A 20,871-nucleotide genomic window follows, 5' to 3' on the forward strand; every position below is an offset into this window, starting at 1 on the left:
TAGGGAGTTTTTTTTTCCAGGGGAGGGATTTGGATTTTATTTAGATTTACATTCACTCCGATCTGAAGTTAAAAAAATGAAATCCCTGGAGTAAATTTTCCTCCAAAGGGATCAAATAAATGCACAGGCATCTGCTCCGCATCCACTCCGGATTTAATCCACGATCATTACAAATTTCTCCAAGTTTTCAACGTCTGTATATTAGTGCTGTCGTTAAAAATTAAATTTTCTCAGACGCCCCATAAAAAGCTTCTTTTTGGTGAAAAAATTCGTGGGAAATTTGGATTTTTATTTTTAAGTAAAAAAGAACACGCGCCTCAGGATGATCACAATTTTTTGATACAATCGCGGTTTTTTTTAAATATCTCACGAAATATGCAGATTAAAGGAAAAAATCATAGGAACAATTTTGTAGGAAATTAAATTTTTGACAAAAAAGGTCATGTTCATTTTTTTTATAAAATGTGTATTTATGAAGATATTTTGAAAAAACCTTTTTTCGATCTGAATTGAGCTGTTTAAGAATTACAAATTTTGAAAATAACATTTTTCTAAGGATATAAAAATTACACAAGCATTAATGATTGATATGTTACGAGTTACGAAGATCTATATTTAAGAAAAAACGTTATTTTTAACATTCGTATCCTTAAAATGCTAAATTGATAGATGTAAAAAAGTTTTTTTAAAATATCTTCATAAATACACATTTTATAAAAAAAATGAACATGACCTTTTTTGTCAAGAATTTAATTTCCTACAAAATTGTTCTCCAAATTTTTTTCTTTAATCTGCATATTTCATGAGATATTTTAAAAAAACCGCGATTGTATCAAAAATATTTTTTCACTAAAAAGAAGCTTTTTATGGGACGTCTGAGAAAATTTAATTTTTAACGACCACCCTTATATATATTTTACATATATTAATTGTTGGGTTTGTTGATAAAGAAAACATGGAGTCTTTATTATTATTATCTCAATTACGCTCGTATTGATTAAAGCAAATCATGTTTTTAATTTCCGAGGTTTACTCGTTAATGTCATTTTGAATTTGTATTCGATCGAAAACTCGAATCTCAAACAATAAAATCAAATTGGATTGCAATTGACAGCTTACTAAATATAGTCAAGACGAAATTTTTTAATTTGTCGTCTAGAATTGTTTATTTAATAATAATATCGTCGTAATTATACTTATAATGGTCATGTGCTCGTAGTTCTTCAAATTATTACATAACAATTTATTTATTTAAGATGTAGATAAAAAAATAACAGTCGTTGAATTTTTTTTCGCACTTGTATAAAAAATTAAGAAACGATAATCCGTGTAATCAAGATTACTTTAATGGTTTGTAAATATAAATTTTTATTTCTGTTTATATTAATTATCAAAATTTTTAGCGTGTATCTGAACATTTATGGATTTTTTTTACTGTAATTTAATTATTTACCCACGAAAAAAAATTTCCACTTAAAATAATCCTGAAATTTAGAGTAATCCTGAAATATATCAAATTTTTTAGATAATCGTGTTTTACTTTTGATTAAAAAATAAGCAAAAGTTGATTAGGGTTTGAATCAAAATTAATTTTGATCACTCAGTAGATGAATATTTTTTTTGTCTGTAATTTTTTTATAAATTGTAAATTTTCTGTCCCTACATTCTTTGAAAATTTGACACTTTGTGATGAAATAGATTTTTCACGGTACCGGTAGTTGTTATTTTTATTTCCAAGAAATACCAAGATGGTGGATCCTCATTCTCATGATTTAATACATAAAATTTATATTTTAAAAATGAAAAAAAATAAAAAAGTGTATTTTTATGTTTGATGTAGTAGGCTTGCTCGAGTATAATGATCCTACAGATTCCTCACTCAAGCAGAATAATAAAATAGTGGTTAGACCGGTGCAACATCAAACTCCTCCATCAAAAGAACAGCCGTTACAAAAAAATAAAAAAGGATAAAAAAGAATAAATAAATGTGTATATATATAAAATGACCGCTGCATATTCAAAGGCGGAGTTTACAAAGTTACGTTCTCCAATGAGTGCGATCGTTTGATCGTTAAGAGTGAAAAAATATTCAGCTTTATACTGACAGAAAAACAACTTTTAGAAATATTGGATTTTCTTCTTACAGGAAATCATACTATTGGAAATTTTTGATCTGATATATTTTTGGTAGAAAAATTTCAAGATTTCAGGGAAAATCATTTTCTTGATTGAGAAAATTTGACTCCAGCCCGAAATATGCTGATCTGTATTTTTTGGAGTAGTGTAAAAAAATTTCGATTTAAAGGAAATCAATTTTTTATTAATATGAAAATTATGTTATAAATTTCGAGATAACGGAAATCATTTTTCAGCTGAGATATGAAATTAATTAAGTAATAATTTTTTGTGATTTATTACATAAGAAAAAATTTTTTTTTTGACGTACGAAATATTTTGCATTTTGAATTAAACCCCAAAATTTTATGATACTGAAGTTAGCCGACGTCAAATAATTTTTAGATTTTTTTTTTAAATATAAATCGCGTGCCAAATGCCAAAAGGGCGTATAAAAGTTATACGCCCTTTTGGCTTTGAAGAACCAAAAGGGCGTATAATTTTTTTTTTTTTGGTGCCAATCGTTTTGTAAACATGTTCTAAGCCTCAAAATCAAAAAAAAATTTCCAAAGCCAAAAGGGCGTAAATCTTAAGATACAAAGATACAAAGATCTAAATATATACGCCCTTTTGGCGATAGTACGTCAAAATTTTTTTTTTGCAGATCTTTACGTTTCGAGCGATTCTAAAAAGAATGACAAAAAAAAATTTTTTATACGCCCTTTTGGCATGGAACCCTATCTAACTGCTGCAATACGCCCTTTTGGCATTTGGCACGCGAAATAATAAAAAAACAATATTTAAAAAAATTGCATATATAGTTTTTTGAATTCTCTACATGTGCATTTTTTTAGTTTTTTTTTTTTCTTCATAAATTTGTTGTAAAAAAAAAATCCTAAAATTATCAATTGTCTGTTGACTTCAGGATCATAAAATTTTCATGATACTGAAGTTAGCAAACAATAATTTTTGGATTTTTTTTAGACGACAAATTGTAAAAAAAAAATATTTGAAAAAATTGCACCTGTAGTTTTTGAAGTTTCCTATATGTGCATATTTTTAGTTTTTCTTTTTTTGTAATTGATTCGGTGAAAAAAAAATCCGAAAATTACTAATTGTCTGCTAACTTCAGGATCATAAATTTTCTTCGGACTAAAAAAATTTTTTGCTTTAAATTCATAATATAAAAAATTTTTTAGAGCAACTAAAAATTTTTTGCGTCAAAAAAATCCTTTTTTTCTCCACAAGTGACATAAAAAAAATAGAGCCTTTATATTGTCTCGCTACTAAAACTAATGATTGCAGTAGCCTGAAAAGTTTAAAAATATAATGTAAGTTTACGACACCAGAAATCTGTGAAAGTGTTAACCCGACAAGTCAATTACATCAATAAAAGTATTACCTCTTACAATGGGTTATCCAATAGAGCCTTAATGACAGTTTCCATACCGTCTAATCTTTTAAATGGAGGTGCAATAAAAATAATAAATAAATTAAAATTTAACTACTAATGCGTTTAATAACCCTTTTACAGTGTATACTTGTATATTTATACCACGTACTTACGACAGTTTAGCCAGATAATCTTCCTAAAATGTTTATCTTTTCTGCGCATTGTATATTGGCCAGAGCCCATGTTTTCTGTACTTATATATACAAATGCTTTTGACCATAATTTATTTACCTCAGTGCTCTATTGCAACGTTGATTTAGCAAGTAACCATTCCTGTCAACACTCTCCATATATCTTTAAGGATTAAAACCATAAAATAGTCGATGATTTATTAATGTACGAAATATTGTCTCTTTGGATGCATCGGGGGTCTAAAACACTTATTGTATCTCCATTCTACAGTAGTGAATATTTTCATCTGCCTTTTTTTCACGGTTTTCTCGGCATTATTTGTTCACTTAGAGTCTCTAATCCCCTCATAAAACGGTCGGTACCCGAAAATAAGAAATAAGGTAAAAACAGATAGACAGACAGTTGTATTTTATTTTATTATATATATATATTTTGTTTTTTTCTTTCCAAGCTGCAAGGCATATCTTTGACCCACATACTTTTGCTTCCTGCATCATCCTAATGTAATGTAAATGTAAAAGAAGTTCTAGCCTGATGAATACAACGACTGAAGAAGGGTCCGAGGTCATAAAAATGAACCTTTCAGTATTTACTCAAGGAAGATTTTCAGCATAATGATGTAAAAAGACGGGCTTAAAATTTCAGGATACTCTATCTTTATACATTTTTTTCGGAACGATCCAATCATGTTATTTTTCTTATGCTGATATACTCTTTGTGATCAAGATATTTTGACGTTACTGTCGTTACTCGAGTTGTAAAATTAATATTATTGTTTGAATGCGGTTTGAAAAAAGGTCTAACGTTTAGTCATTTTTGGCGAACAAACGTGTCCATGCCGCTGGGGAAAAAAGTAAATGAAAAAGGGATGGTAACCGTTATAAAACGGCCCTAATTTCACTGTAATGTTTTATTGCATTTTTTTTTCTTTTTTTTTCCATTCAATCTTTTTTTTTTTTTTCAACAGCCATTTTGACATCACCGCAATACACTTTTAAATTTTTAGTCATTTCATATCTTAGATATTTTTGCCAACAAATTTCAGGTATATAAATTTATGAAATAACTGTCTATTATTGTATGTTACATTCATTTTTTTTTTTTGAATGTTTTATAATAGACAAATCTTTTAACCTTAAGAGCTTACTGATTTTTGTAGTCCCAATAAATTATCTGTACACTAAAATTTTTAATCCTATTGATACATTTTTAACGATTTAAATATTTCAAGGCAACACTAGTTTATTTAAATAATAATTTTTTTTTTATCTAATTGTAAATATGCTGGGGCTTTATTTTTTCCCGCTCTCTAAATCGTTTTTAGAAATTTAAAAATTTTTGGAGTTTTTTTTTTTCAATCGTTTGTTGGTTTCAGTTCCAGTCCAAAGTGGGCTATGGACACTATGGGTGCATTTTCACCACACAGAAAAAAAGGATTTCTCGACGTAAAAAACTTTTACTCACGCCAAGAAAATTTTTACTTGTGCTAAGAAATTTTTCGCATTATGAATTGAAAACGGAAATTTTCTTGGGGCGAGAAAAAATTTTCTTGAGTCAAGAAAAAAATTTTTGGGACAAGAAAAATTTTTTAGTCTGAAGAAAATTTTCGTTTTCATTTCATAATGGAAATTTTTTCTTGTCCCAAAAAAGCCTTCTTTTCTGTGCAAGAGTAGCCTGTAACTTTGCCCCTATTAGGAATAAACTGACATAATATAAACATTTTTTGTTCATTATGATGTCCTCTGATGGAAGGAAACAAAAAAAGCTCTACGAAAAATTTTATTTTCGAGTTCAGACCCATTTGAAAATGGGCGATGCCTGTCTGTGGGATTCTGTGTAAAGGAGCCCGTAATTTTGTTTCTGTTGGGAATAATCCATTACAATATAAACATTTTTTGTTTATTATGATGCCCTCTAACAGGAAAAGTCACAAATGGTCCCAGGAAAAATTTATTTCTGAACGATAACCGGCTCTGCCGACATATGAGGATGGATGGGGGTGACACTGCCTGAGTGATTTTATGGAAAGAGGTCCGTAACTTTGCCCCTGTTGGGAATAACTCTGTACTGTATCGACATTTTTTGTTCCTTATGATGTCTTCTAGCAGACGAAACTCCAAAAGGTCAACAGAAAAATTAATTTTTTCGATCAGAGGCATGAAATAGACGGGGTGGATGAAGCTGTCCATGAATTTTCATCAAGAGTAGCCTGTAACTTTGCTCTGCTTAGGAATAACCCAACACAATATAAACGTTTTTTGTTCATTATGATGTCCTCTAGTAGGAAAATCCCCAAAAAGTCCCTAAAAAAATTTATTTTTTGAGTTCAGACCCATATGAGGATAAATGAAGATAAATGAGGATGAGGCAGTTCATGATTTCCTATGAAGAGTGGCCTTAAACTTTGCTCCTGTTGGGAATAACCCATCAGAATATAAACATTTTTTGTTCATTATGATGTTCCCTAGTAGGAAAAACTCAAATATTTAAAAAAAATAAAAAATCTGAAGTATTTGACTTTAATGAAGAATTTGAAATTCAACAAATTCTCAAATTTGATTAAAAATTTAAATTTGAATTGAAATGAACTTAGTCAGAAACTATACAAAAATTTTTTTATTATTTTGAAGACCATAAAATGCGGAGTTCACTTCTGAATTGACCAAAAATCTTTTTCATATGGAAAATAAATTTGAAATTTTGTTTGATTTAAGTATTTGTATATATAGTTAACTCATATATGAGCTTTTAGTTAATTGTATGTAAAGTTATGAGTGCATAGATATCACCCTGATGTACAATTACAGAGATAGAGTTTCTTGTTACATATGAATAATAATTATAATCATCAGACTGTTGAATTATTATTTTGAATTATGATGTACAAACTTACGTCGCATATAATTATGCTAAATCAGTAATTTATAACTCAACTAAAATAAAAATTGTCTTAATAAATTTAAATTAATAAATATTTTTCCCGCCGGCTAATAAATTGTTGCTAAAAATTAAAAAATAATAATGTCCTGGGAATATTTTGAATTCCGATGGCTTTAAGATCGAAGAAAAAAAAACAGAATATAAGTATTGAAAAATAAAAAATAATGTGGTCATGTATATCAAGTGCACATGTTTTACGAGCTTTTATAGACAGCAATAAAAAAATAAAAATAAAACTTCTTAACATGAGTATAAGTCCGATCATTAAAGTCCGCGGGCTGAGGATCAAGAAATCAAAATGCCCGCCAATTAATATATCCCGAGTTCTTTTATGGAAATGAGCTAACGCTGATTCTTCATCCAATTATCATAATACTTATTTTTATATTTTATTTTTATTCTTTAACATTTTATATACACTTTTGTGAGCACATATATGTACACATATATGAACACATACATCTAACGAAACTCACGGCACGTTTGATCTATGTCGTATTATAAAAACTTTAAGATCATGATAAGATGTTCTTTTAAATGTTAAAAGATCTCTAACACTATATATTTTATTATCACTTTTTTTTTATTGGAAAAAAAAAAGAAAAAAAAATTTAATTGCGACCTAATTTTTTTTGCATATTTTTTAATTCAAATGTTTTGATTCTTAGACGTCAAAAAATAAATTTACAATATTGATTACAAAAAATAAAATGTAATTTTTAAATTACTAGTAAGTAGTGATTTAATTAGCTGGAGGTATATATATATATATGTACACCGTTAATATATATGTCTGACAATTTTTAACCCCTTCACTAAAGTATGTATTTTTAGTCACCAAATACTACTTATATATGTACATATGTATACATATATATTAATGTTGCTGAGTGTAAAACCCGCCCCGTAGGCGGAGCGTTTACCCGACACTTTTGTAGTTAAAAAATAAAAAAACCTGACAATAATTCCACAATAGAAATTATACTCGGATAAATATAATGTCGCATTAGTTACAGTTCGTCCTTGTGTCTAGTAAATATTTTGATCGTTCTCCATTTATAAAAATTTATGTATTTAAGAAAAAAAAATATGGTAGTTTTATATTTATCCTTCATAGAAAAAAAGGGTTTCTTGGCGCAAAAAATTTTTACATGTAATTTTATATATTTCTTTTGGTTCAAAAAATTTTGATAGTCTCCCAACAACTTCGCGGCGGATCAAAGTAATTTTGATTTTATAAATGGAAAAAGTGATGTCAAAAAGTCAATAAAAATTGCACTACGCAGGGTAGAGAGAGAGAAATTGCTGTTTTTGGCCACTTTATTGAAATAATGTAATAATAAGTGTCCAAAAATGGAGCAGGGGCTACAAATGACACTACTTCTACTCTAGACAGTGAGATTTTTTTTTTCAAAAAAATTATCTGAAATCTTGACAGCCGCATTGATGACAAGTTGGCGACAACCTAATTTAGCAAGTTGTCGCCAAGTTAATTACAATTATACAAGGTGAGAATGTCAGAAGTTGACGAAAAGTTAGGGGTAGTTTTGTTTAAAAAAGCCTTTACCTGCCGACAGAAGACTGTCATTAACTTATTTTCTAGAAAAGTTGGTGACAGCTTATAGTCGAGTTGTATTACAAAAGTATTAAGTTGTCGACGCGTTGACTTCAACTTCTCGCTGCTAACATATACCAATTTTCCGACCAAAAAGTCTGGCTGTCAAGGACAATTTAAAATTATACCCTGAGCCAAAATTTGAAGAAATACAAATAAAAATAAAAACTAATATTTTTTGTGTTAATTTTTACTCTTTTCTGATAAAAAATTACTAAATGAAGTATATTTGCTTTCACGATCGGATAATATTTAGAAACGAAGTATAATTATTCGTCCTGGTCTAAGTTTGTTCAAAAATTGTTGACTAAAATTTATTCTATAATTTTTTTTACATCCACACGGTAACAAATCGGGAGTGAATTCGGAGTGATTACGGATTATATTTAAATCCAAATTCACTCCATCACTCGGAGTTCCGGAGTAAAAAAAATCATTCCGCATACGGAGTACATAGGGAGTTTTTTTTTCCAGGGGAATAATTTCGGAGTGATCTGGACTTTATTTAAATCTGCATTCACTCCGATTCAGAGTTTTAATACTGAAATAAACTCCAATTATACACTGTAAAAAATCACCGGGGTAAGTCCAAGCGGTGTAGGTGTTAAAATTATTGGTGTTAAATTTACCCCCAAAAGCAGTGTGAAAATAACGCCGCCACCGGTGTAAATATTCTTTACCGGTGTTATAATATTTTATTTTGTGAATATTTTTACTTACTCGATCACTATACTTGTTGATAAATGATATTTTTTATTAATTTTCATAAAGAACTGACATTTTTTGTGTTTTATAATCTTTAAAGTTAATGCTCCAAGTGGACGCAATTTACCCCGCTTTTATACCAGTATTACTCCGCTTTTACTCCGGTAACCCCGCTTTAACACCGGTATTTACAACACCGGTGTATTACTTCTCCTACACCGGTGTAATTTCATTTTTACACCGGGCGGAGTTAAAACGAGTCCATTTTTAACACCGCTCTTTTTACAGTGTAAGTGAATTTCACTCCAAAGGGATTAAATAAAATACACAGTCATCTGATCCGCATTCACTCCGCAAATTTTGTACAGTGCATAAATATTTGTTACTACTAGTACGATTATGAGTATTATTATTGTTATCATATTTAACAATTGTCGAAAATTCTTAACAATAGCCAATTAGACAGTAGATTTAATTTTATTTTGATGTATTGTAATATATAGATTTCTTGTACTTAAAGGACCAAGTAAAAATAATTACCACTATATTAAACGAGTATTATGTCCTAGTTATAATTATGAGCATGAATAAATATCTCAACAACGCATTAAGATAAAATTTATGGCATAACAATGGTAAATTTCTTTTCTAATCTATAGTCAAAATCAGAATAAATATCACACAACTAATCATCGAATAGGGTAACGGCTAAGTAATTTTCATTATTTTTCCGAATAACAAGGCCCTAATAAAAGGGTCTGTATTTTTTCGAGCAATCACAGTTTGCTGGTCATATAATCATGTTTGTTTTCCTTTTTTCTATGTACATAAGTAATTATATATGGGAGAGACCAGGGTACGACGGCCTGGCTGATAAATATTTTTTGTGATTTTGAACAACGAGCACAAGTTTTTTATTTATCTCCAAAAAATTCAATATGATTTTGTCATACAAATTTTTTTTTGGCAATTATTGAGTGGACCCGTCGCGCCCCGGGGGTCCGTTAATGATAAAAATAAATATACTTGCTCCAGAATAGTAAAAAAAAAAATGATTTCTTGAGGCGAGTAAGAAATTTTTGCGCCAAAAAATCCTTTTTTCTGTAGATTTTTTTGGAAAACGATTTTTGAAATCGACATACAGACTATCAGTTTATCTCATGATAATTTAATTTAAATAACAATAAAAAAATATAAAAAATAGGATTTATATATTTATTCTCTAAAATTTAAGTGCGTAATTTTTATGATTGCCTTCTATATACACACAGTATATTTATATAGATATTACTTTATATTAAGGTAACTCTGTGTTTAATGAAGATAATGCTCACAATAGTTTATGTAAATATCAAAGTGAGTTGATCTGGGATTCAATTAGTCGTTCATACCTTCATTAACTTACCTATCTATACCAGGTATAAATAACTTCATAACATTTTGTCTCAATACCACAGACCTAATTTTTTAATTACTCCAGAATTCGTACTCCGTTTCAGCAAAATTTATTTAAATATTTTTGTTTTTTTTAAACAAATTATTATAAATTTCCCTGAACAAATTTATATTAAAAATTTATTTAAAAAAAAAAAAAAAAAAAAAGTGGGTACAAAAAAAAATCTCATAATAATGAATAACATGTACGTGAATGGAGTGAGATTATTATCAGAAATTTATCATAATCGGTGTACATAGAGTAGTAAAGTCGCCATTCTGATGTATGTATAAAACACGAAAGCACGATTGGTCGCTTCGTTCTGTAAAATATACGTAGTGGGGGAATGTTTCATTTTAGAGGCGTAACCAGAAGTAGGGGAAAATATACCTACAGCTTTTCAGCACCTTTTCAAATTCATCGAACCGATCTCAAGGCATTATCGTGTTGGTTTAACTTAAGTACGCACGCGTTTTTCTCGACTTGCTCTCAATAACCGTGTAACTAAACAATATTTATGAATAAAGTAAACCATTATGTGAACTTTTTCGGGGTGAAGGCCGTGTGTCTCGCGATATGAATTTTGTAACTAAATAAAAATCAAAAAAAAAAAAATTTTAAAATAGAGTTAAGGTGAAGAAGAGCTCAAATTTTATTTTATCCGTGTGATGACAGAGATAAGTAGTGCGGGAATGGTGACTTATTACAATCATATAACGATGTACCGGCAGCAACAGCAACAGGCTGGTATGCATCAGCAACATCTGACCAGTCAGCAGCAGCAACAAGCTGCTGCTACTGCTGCTGCTGTCGTGGCTGGAGCTGCTGCTGCTGCAGCGGCTGAAGGGTCACAGCAATACTGGTACGGTTATCCCCATGGACATCCGTCCTCTGGGTCATCCCACCAGTCATCACCTGGTAGCCAGCACCAGTATCTGGACCATCTATCCAGCGCTTCCGGTGACGTTCTCGGTTGTTCCTGGCCACCTCATGCCCATCCATATTCCCATCATATTCCGTACCAGCAGCAGCTTTATCACCATCAGAACCAGCAGAGTCCGATGACGAGCACTCCCACCCCCACTGACTGGAGTATGAGCAAAAATCACAATAACAATAACAATAATAACAATAATAATAATAATAATAATAATAATAATAATAATAATAATAACAATGGATTAGCTAATGGCGAACCCAGCCCGCCGATTACCATAAGTGGCAGTGAAATAAGTAGCCCTGGAACACCAGCTTCGCCTAATATTAGTAATCTAAATGCGACGAATAACACCACGAGTAGTAGTGCATCTACGACTCCAGTAAGACCAGCTCCGGTTCGTAGCCCGTATGAGTGGATGAAGAAAAGTTCGTATATTCATGGCCAAAACCCTGGTTTGTTTTATTATTTTATTAAATTATTATATTTTTAAATTTAGATGTTAATTGAAAGTCGAGTGTGCAATGGGATTTAATTTTATATCAAATTAAATATGATAAAGAGATATAACATTTCGCTTGTTTGTTTTTTTTAAATTTCAAAGAGATAAGGAGGATATATATGTATTTTTTTTGTGGGTTTCTTGTCGGAACGTATGAGGAAAAAATAGTCTGATATTAATAATCTAGTTTACTGGATAAATTCCGTCTTTATAAACTTTGGTGATATTGTTATATGTTACGTTGTAAATGGGATGGTTACTCGCGGTATAGATACGGGAAACAATGTAAACATTGTTTAATAGACGGAGGTAAACATCTAATTGTTATCAAATATTTGTAAGATTATCTTTCTGGATTTTTTACTCATCCGTGGATATATAAATTTTTCGTAAGGCCGTGTTAGTTTTCACTTCTTTTACTAAATTTATACGGTAACTTTCAGTCGACGGCACAAGAGACTTTTACTTGGAAAATTATTTTGTTAATTCCTTCTGTTGATTGAAATTATTCTCTGTTTATTTATTTTCATTTAAATGTAGTAATCTACTTAACTTTACAGCTTGCAATACCATTGGAATCGCAAGCTATTCTATATCGGTACTACCAGACCTTAATACACTGGATGGTAATAAAAAAAACTATCCGTTAAAAATAATTGTTGTTTTTTTCGTAATATGTAATTTTGCTAGTGAATTGATGGACATAAGTTGTGGCGAGGGACCAGAAGACGATTTCAGGCGAGGGTGAGGCTGACCGGAGCCGAAGGCGAAGGCTGCCATCACATCGCCCGAAATTATGTTTTAATCTGCCACACATGTGTTCCATATTTTTTATATCACCTGCACTGAAATAGAGTTTCAATTTCAGACAGTAAGACAATAGGACAGGAAAAAAAAATTTCCTATCTTCTCTGCAACCGAAACTTTGCCATTATTTCAAAAAAAATTTTTTCCCGCGCATTATTATTCAATTTCTTTTTCTGCAACAGTAAGTGCAATTTTCCTGTCTCGAAGCAGAACAAAAATTCAAAATTGTCGCATAGATGCAATGAAAATTCATATTCCAGGCAGAAATTAGAAGTTTTCTGTCCTTGGGATGAAATCGACTATTTTCTACACAGAAAAAAAGGATTTCTTGGCGCAAAAAATTTTTACTTGACCCAAGAAATTTTTTGTATTATAAAGTGAAAACAAAACTTTTCTTGGGGTAAGATAAAATTTTCTTGGAACAAGAAAAAAATTTTTTTGGCGAGAAAAAAATTCTTGAGCCAAGAAAAATTTTTGTCTTCAATTCATAATACAAAATATTTCTTGCGCAAAGAAATTCTTTTTTTCTGTGTACCTGCGCAATTGAATTGTCCTGAAATTAGCTTGCTTCGAAACTCAATTCCAATGCAGGCGATACGAAAAAAATATTAAGTATCAGCATGATTTCGTCCTGGATTTCAGTAGTAGGATTTTAGTAGTTTTGTAATAAAAATAGTAAAAAAAAAATTGATTTTTTTACGATTTTAAAATACTCGTTTCTACAACCGTGAGACTATCTCTCAAAGTATATATATATATTTTTTTCCATCGGTCATTATCTGCATTTTATGGTTTTATTGCTAGTACGCTGCCGCTCGTATAATGCGCCTTTGCATGACTTGAAATCTAGGTATTACAATTTAATAAAACTCATTCGTGCAGCAATATATACATGTTTTATTGTATATTTTCCTGTGTTAAAAACCTCTTGGCAACACCAAACTCACTGAGTATGTACTTGCAAGCTTATAACTCCAAATGAAAATACTATACATGTTTAAATTATTTTTTATTTTACACGCGATTTCTCTACATGTTATTCTCAAGAATAAATAACACAGTAAAAATAAAAGTACACACGCGATCGTTCACAGAAAAAAAACTATTTGACATCAAAAATTTTTCCCATTGCGAATTGGAAATAAAAATTTTCTTGGGGCGGAAAAAAATTTAAAGATCCAAGAAAGTGTTTGTTCTGATTTCAAATATGTAGCGAATATTTCTTGCATCAAGAAATTCATCTTCTCTGTGTACAAATAATTTGTCATGTATACAAAGTCAACCCTTATATTTTTGATATATTTGTTTGCTACTTGAGTGTTGAAATTTCAAAAGTTACAAGATTAGGGTCTGTTAAATCGGCATGTTTGCCCATATCTATTATAGTTTTCTAAGCTGTTTTAATCCTCTTCAAGTGATATTTTAAGCTTCTTTACGGATACATCGTTTTTGTGAAGTTTTCTTTTGCTCAATGAGAAGTAAGGCTGCGTGTCTGCCCAAATTAAAATAAAATAATTTTATGTACATGAAAATGTACAATAAGGTCAATTAGAGTACTGAGGGGTGCAGACGGGACCATTACAATCAAGATCCTGTTGTTCCATAACTTTCTTAGGTTAAAGACAGTAAACCTCTGTGACCCCACTCAACAAGGGTCCGTAGTATTGTAGACATAATACTAGTTTACCCGGGAAAAACCAAATTTCTTTAGGCCCCTATTGTACTTATCATTTAAAATGTAAATTGTCAGGTAGTTACCTATACTTATTACTCATCTATTGCCAATACTTTTGAAGAATATTTTTAAAATATTTACTTGCATTATTTATGGCCGAAAAAATATCTGGAAATTTTTACCCACTTTTATTTATTGATAGTTAAGATGATAATTAAACAATTAATTCTTAGTAACTCTATTATTACATTGCCAAAGTGATTATCGAAAAAGGTGGGACAAATTTATGAGTCATCGAAAAGAGCATCGTCATTGTGAATTTATTTCAGGGTTATGTTTATTTATATAGAAATTAATATAAATATTGATGATAGCTCTAGACTTTTTGGCAGATTTTTTAAAAATTTTCTTGAATTAAATAGCAGATTTTATTAATAAAAAAAAAAAAAAATGTTAATGGTCTATTACAATATCGGACAAAAATTTTCAAGAAAAAAAATAGAGATTATGTTTATTCCCAAGGTCATTCGAAGGGTCGTGTTTGAAAATCAAACAGAAAAATGGTCTTACAAACTTTTGATTTATTTTAAAAACTATTCACCAGTTGGCAAATATTTAATTTTGATTTTCTGTACCAATACAAAGATTTTATTTTCGGACCGCAAGCCTTTGAAAAAAAACGATATATTTTTTGACTGATTTTGGACGACTCCATTTTGTTGTACCTGTGGAGTAATGGGTTAAGTGACTATAAGCCGACAGAGGCGTGGAAATAGGAAAATTCGACGTTATGTCGGGTTTTAAAATTTTTTTTAATAAATTAAAAAATAATGTTTTCGAAGAAAAAAATTTATCTGCACGCGGCCTCAATTCGGATACAAAGAAATAATTTTTGTTAGAATTTAAAAACGGGCCAAGGGTATTGTAGTGAGATGTTTGGAAACATTGTTTCGAAAATGCCGCGTTGTAATATTTAGAGAAGGTCGTGTTGGTCGGAAGCTACTCAAACTGACCAATAAACTCTACCACGTACACATACATATATACACACATATATATACAAATATATTCTTATAGAAAACCTGTCATAAAATATGACGTCGATGAATATAATGGAAGATCAGGCAAAGCAATAACACCCGGTACAAAAGTTTTTGACCAAATTCTACACTTCCATATATATATATATATATATATATATATATATATATATATATATATATATATATATATATATATATATATATATATATATATATATATATATAAATATATATATTTCAGCTGCTCTATGCTTAAGTAAAATCTTTACTTTTGCCGCCATTGAGTTATTTTCCGTTCTCTTATCTTTAACAAATAAATTTAAAAAAAAAAAAATTTTTTTTTCAAACTAAAAAAAATAAAAAATTGAATTAAATGAATTTTAATACTTGATTAAATACTTAATTTTTTTTTTTAAAGTAAAATAAATAAATTATCTGTAAGAAATAGTGTCGGAATTACAACTTTGTTAAGTAAAGCGTTCAAATTTAAAAAAAATTATCGGGCACTTAAATCCAAATAAAAATTTGTAAAGGACATGGTCCTTATCTGTGAAATCAAATGTTTACCTGTTACATATTAATAATACCACTTTAACACGGAAGAAAAATCTAAAAAAAAATAGATTTTTCTGAAATATCTCTGTTGTAAAACTGACAAATTTAGGTCTGCCGACGGGGATTGAATTATCGGTGGAGAAAAATTTTATTTATGTCAGCGGTAATTGCTGGATGAATATCCATATATATATATGGATGATAATAATTACAATATAACGGAGTAAAACAAATTGTCAAATGAAATAGGTGGTGAAGAAATGTGTAGAAGGAAATATGAGTAGAAAATACATATATATCTATATGTCAGAGTACAGTAGTTTTATATAACTGCAAATGCGAAGTGTGTAGGGTGAAATAGAGAAGAGAAGCATTGTAATGGGGTGACAACGAGTCCCGCGAGTACACTTTTTACTCCCCTATAACACCCGTCATACCATTTACTCACTGCCATCTTACCAATTTCTCTATTTCTCTTCCATTCTATTCATATTCTTCATGTTATACACGCACTCAGTTATTATCTGCAGTTGTACTACCAACTAAAAAGCCCTGAGCTTTTTTTTTTAATCACTAGTCATCTACACTAAAAAATTTGCGGAGTGAACGCGGATTAAATTTGGAGTAAATGCGGAGCAAACGTGGATTAAATTTGGAGTAAATGCGGAGCAAACGTGGATTAAATTTGGAGTAAATGCGGAGTGAACGCGGATTAAATTTGGAGTAAATGCGGAGCAAACGTGGATTAAATTTGGAGTAAATGCGGAGCGGATGACTCTGTGTTTTATTTAATTCCCTTGGAGTAAAATTCACTCCGAATCGGAGTGAATGCGGATTCAAATAAAGTCCAGTTTACTCCAAAATTACTCCGCTGAAAAAAAACTCCCTCTTTACTCCGAGTGATGGAGTGAATTTGCATTTAAATAAAATCCGAATTCACTCCCGATATTTTACAATGAGGAAAATTTTCTATAAATTTTTTTTTATAAAACAGTTAAAAATTTTTTAACGTATAAAATATAAAATAAGTATAGCAGCAGAATTGCGGGCTCTTTCGTCTCACATAAAGTTATCGAGGAATGGTGGATTAGCGTGTCTGTCTTTGATCTTGCCGCATCAGTCTTATCTAATCGTCTTCCTCTCCTCATCACTTTACCAACTCTTCTCACTTTTAAAATTTAAAAAAAAAAAAAAAAAAAAATTATTATTATTATTTGGTCCTGTGTCCTTGCAAAGGAGTCTACTGCAGGATTGCATTTGAATAAATAAATAAAAAAATAAATTCAAGGTTTTTTTGGAATAAATGAATTTTGTAAATTTGAATTAGAATTTTGTTGGACTGATTTTTGGAAATTAATTGATATTGATTAGATTCATATTGAATTTTTAATTATGAAAATAATACAACGGATGTATGTTAAGAGAATTTAAAGTTTGTGTTCATCTTATAATTGTAAACAAATGCTTATCAAGAGGGTAATTAACAGTGTCGACTTGAGACATATGACGCATGTTTTCGTGTATCTTATATGATAATGTTATCATTTTTAAACAATTTTTTTTTGTTTCATTATTCTTAGATTAATACTTTTTTTTTTTTTAAATTAATTTCTATTAATAAAGCAAAGGTGCGTACGGTAAAAAATTTTGAGAACGGGTTAAATTCCGAGTGGATGATTTTTTATTAATTCCTTTAGTGAAATTCGCTTTAGAGAAATTTGTTTTAAAATTAAAACTCCGGATTGGAGTAAATGCGAATTGAAACAAAAAATCAACGCGAAAAAAATTTCTATCCACTCCGTAGACGGAGTAATTTTTTTTTTACTCCGAACTAAGTGACAGTGACCCGGAGTCAAATAAAATTTGAGTTCACTCCCGATTTATGTACAGTAAATTTTTTTTGCATGTCCTGATTTTTAGATTAAAAAATTTTGCATACAAAGTAGAAAATTTGAAATTAATGTGGATTTTATTTGAATCCTTATTCACTCTCAGTGAATATACGGCGTTTTAATAAAATAAATTATGGATAATTTTTACTCCGAAGAGATTAAATAAATAAAAAAAACCGCTAAATATTTAATCCGCACTCACTCCGCAATTTTTTTCCAATTTTCCATATAACTGCGATAAAAATTTATAGTAAAAAATAACATTTAGCGTCGCTTGACGTAAGCTTTGAGTATGCGACGGCCGTAACGCTTCGCATGATTTCCGTTGCATAAAAAAATAATTAAATAATTAGATAAATGTTTGCTTGTATTAGCAGTTAATTGTTTAATTCAAGTGTCAAAATAATAATAATGAATAAAATATTTTAATTTTACAGGAAAAACCCGAACGAAAGACAAATACCGGGTGGTTTACACGGATCATCAGCGATTGGAGCTGGAAAAAGAGTTTCACTTCAGCAGATATATAACAATAAGACGCAAGGCTGAGCTTGCTGCGCACTTGTCTCTGTCAGAAAGGCAGGTAAGCTGAGAAATTGAATTTAATTTAAATATAAATAGACAATTATTGTCAGAGAAGTAAACAGAAGTGACGATTTAATGAATTTTTCTTTTTCTTTGAATGACAGGTGAAAATCTGGTTTCAAAATCGACGCGCCAAGGAACGTAAACAAGTTAAGAAGCGTGAAGAACTTGAACAAAAAGACATAAAGCCGAACATTATCCATCAGGAAGGTTTGCAAACACCCGGCGGAATGGCCGCTCTTTCAGCTTTGAGTGGGATGACCGGGATGCTGAGTGGTCTGATGCACAATGGAAACTCGCCGCCTCTAAATCTTGGTCCTCAGGCACACAGTCTAGGTCTAAGTCATCCAAATTCGTCGATTCATTCACATGCACACCAGCACGTCCATCCCCATTCTGTTCTTGGATTGTGACAAGAAAACAACCTCGGCGCTGCCGAGTCCTGGTCTATCCCCAGTTGGTCTGGATAATTATAATTATTGTCACTAGTATTTATTTTGATTCGTTTTTTTTTATTATTGTTTTTAAAGTTTTGTTTAAAAAAAAAAAGTTTTTTTTTAATTCATACTTTTTGAAATTTGTAAAGAGTTGCTGATGCTTAATTTTGAAAACTTAAGTATGAAATGAGAGGGAAAAAAAAATACATTGTAATAATTTTTATTTTTTTTTTCCCTATCATTTTGTAGCGTTTTTTCCTTTCGTTTTTTTGAATTGAGCACAAATATTTAAAACTCTTAGGATTAAAATTTGCTAGTGAGCTGGATCAATAATAAAGATCAATTTATTTAAAGAGTATTATAATATTATTTAACATTTATTAATTATTATTAACGTTAATTAATCGCGTTGCCGGTGTCATGATGGCGTATAATTTTTTTTTTATTTTTTATCTGATATAAAAATACGAATTTTGATGTTGAATTTTTTTACCTGCTCTTTTGGTTCCTAGGTTAATACCAGGAGCTATAAGGGCAACTAAAATTTTTTTTTGAGGCACCCGTAACGTGATATATTATTCCAATTGTATATGATTAAATATTTTAAGTATATATTTTTATTAACGTTTTATATCATTATAAAATTTATCTTATTATTTTATTTAATAGAACAAAAAAAAAAAAAATAAAAAACATTTGAACAATACTCAGTTCTATGTTTAATTGTATAAATATTTAAATTAATTAAATATTAATTTTGCTTATGTAATTTTTTGCCTCAAAAGTGAGTGCCGATTTTAAAATAGATAATAATTAATAATTAAAATAATAGTAATAATTATAAAATTACTCGGGAAAAAATAATTTAGATCTCAGATCTGAAAAATTTAAGTAAAAAAAAAAAGAGATTTCTTGGCACCAGAAAAATTTTGCACTTTGAATTCAAGACTCAAATTTTTTGAGCCAAGAAATCCTTTTTTTCTGTGTAGGATCTAAAATTTTTTTAAAATTTTGACCTCCATTGATCTCAGTAGATCTTTTCAGATCTAAAATTCTGAAGATCAAAAATTTAGTAAAGTTTTTTTATTTTCAAGACTTCAAAATTTTTATTAAACATCAAAATTTTGAATTTTTTTAATTGAAAAATTTCAATTATTTTTATTTTGATCTTTATACTTTTAAAGATCTCGATAATAAAAAAAAAAATCAATAATAAGAACGTCAGATTGAGATCGTTAGATAAAAATTATTTTTTCCCGCGCCCTTAAAATTTTGAAAACTAAAAATGAGAATCGAACGATTTTAATGAATAGTGATAAAATAAAATTGTTATTAAAATAATAAATATATTCAATGAATTATTTAAAAAATTTTATGGAGTATGATGATTCAAATTATTGTATATATTAAAAATTTTATCTAGATTTAAATTTTCTAGATTACTTGTAAATTAACTCTTACAACCTTAAATTTATTATAATTATTATCAATTTTAAAAAATATTTTTGTATTACATTAATAATTTGTTGTATGTAACTATCGAAGATTTTGTACGACCGTGAGTTGTTTAATTTATCATTTATTAATATTTAATAAATAATTAATAACTAGTAATTACTTAGCTAATTGATTGATAGTAACAGACGTTGGAATTTATTATTAATATTTGAACATCATGTTAATTTTTTTTTTTTTTTGCGCGAGTTTATCTGACCGCGCAATTAAAGAAAATTAAGTATAAGTTGTAAATTTAAAAACGCATTTAAATGTATAAATGGTTTTAATAAAAATTAAATAAATTTAAGTTGTAAATAATATTTTATTTTTTTTTTGTAATAAAGTTTGAATTTTATTTTAAAGTTTATTGTTCGCGCATTACAAAGTTGCCGAGTTTTTAACGAAAAAAGGACTTGGTACCGCAAATAAAAAATCTAAAAGTCGTGGAAAGAAAAAAGTTAAAAAAATTAAATAAAGTAGTGGAGTGTTGTTTTATATATATGTATATATATATATAGATAGAGATAGAATTACCAAATGGTAGAA

General features: G+C 29.3%; 1 protein-coding gene across 3 annotated transcripts; it reads left to right on the plus strand.

Moving 5' to 3' along the window:
- Positions 1–10,802: 10,802 nt before the first annotated feature.
- Positions 10,803–20,510, plus strand: LOC130677581 (homeobox protein CHOX-CAD-like). Of its 3 annotated transcripts, XM_057484400.1 has the most exons (4): positions 10,808–11,487; positions 11,581–11,787; positions 18,244–18,389; positions 18,496–20,510. In XM_057484400.1, the coding sequence occupies exons 1-4, from the start codon at positions 11,064–11,066 to the stop codon at positions 18,802–18,804; spliced, it is 1,086 nt and encodes a 361-aa protein (XP_057340383.1). In that variant the 5' UTR covers positions 10,808–11,063; the 3' UTR covers positions 18,805–20,510. The 3 variants fall into 3 exon arrangements, with proteins under 3 accessions (XP_057340382.1, XP_057340381.1, XP_057340383.1); XM_057484399.1 differs by having other exon boundaries at positions 10,803–11,760; XM_057484398.1 differs by having other exon boundaries at positions 10,807–11,787.
- The last annotated feature ends 361 nt before the right edge of the window (positions 20,511–20,871 follow it).

Source organism: Microplitis mediator, chromosome 11, assembly GCF_029852145.1.
Source record: "Microplitis mediator isolate UGA2020A chromosome 11, iyMicMedi2.1, whole genome shotgun sequence".
NCBI lineage: Eukaryota > Metazoa > Arthropoda > Insecta > Hymenoptera > Braconidae > Microplitis > Microplitis mediator.

Coding starts and splice junctions, on each gene's coding strand:
- LOC130677581 (XM_057484398.1), top strand. CDS start 11,064: ATGACAGAGATAAGTAGTGCGGGAATGGTGACTTATTACAATCATATA. Junction 11,788..18,243: donor TATTCATGGCCAAAACCCTG/GTTTGTTTTATT, acceptor TTAATTTTACAG/GAAAAACCCGAACGAAAGAC. Junction 18,390..18,495: donor TGTCTCTGTCAGAAAGGCAG/GTAAGCTGAGAA, acceptor TTTGAATGACAG/GTGAAAATCTGGTTTCAAAA.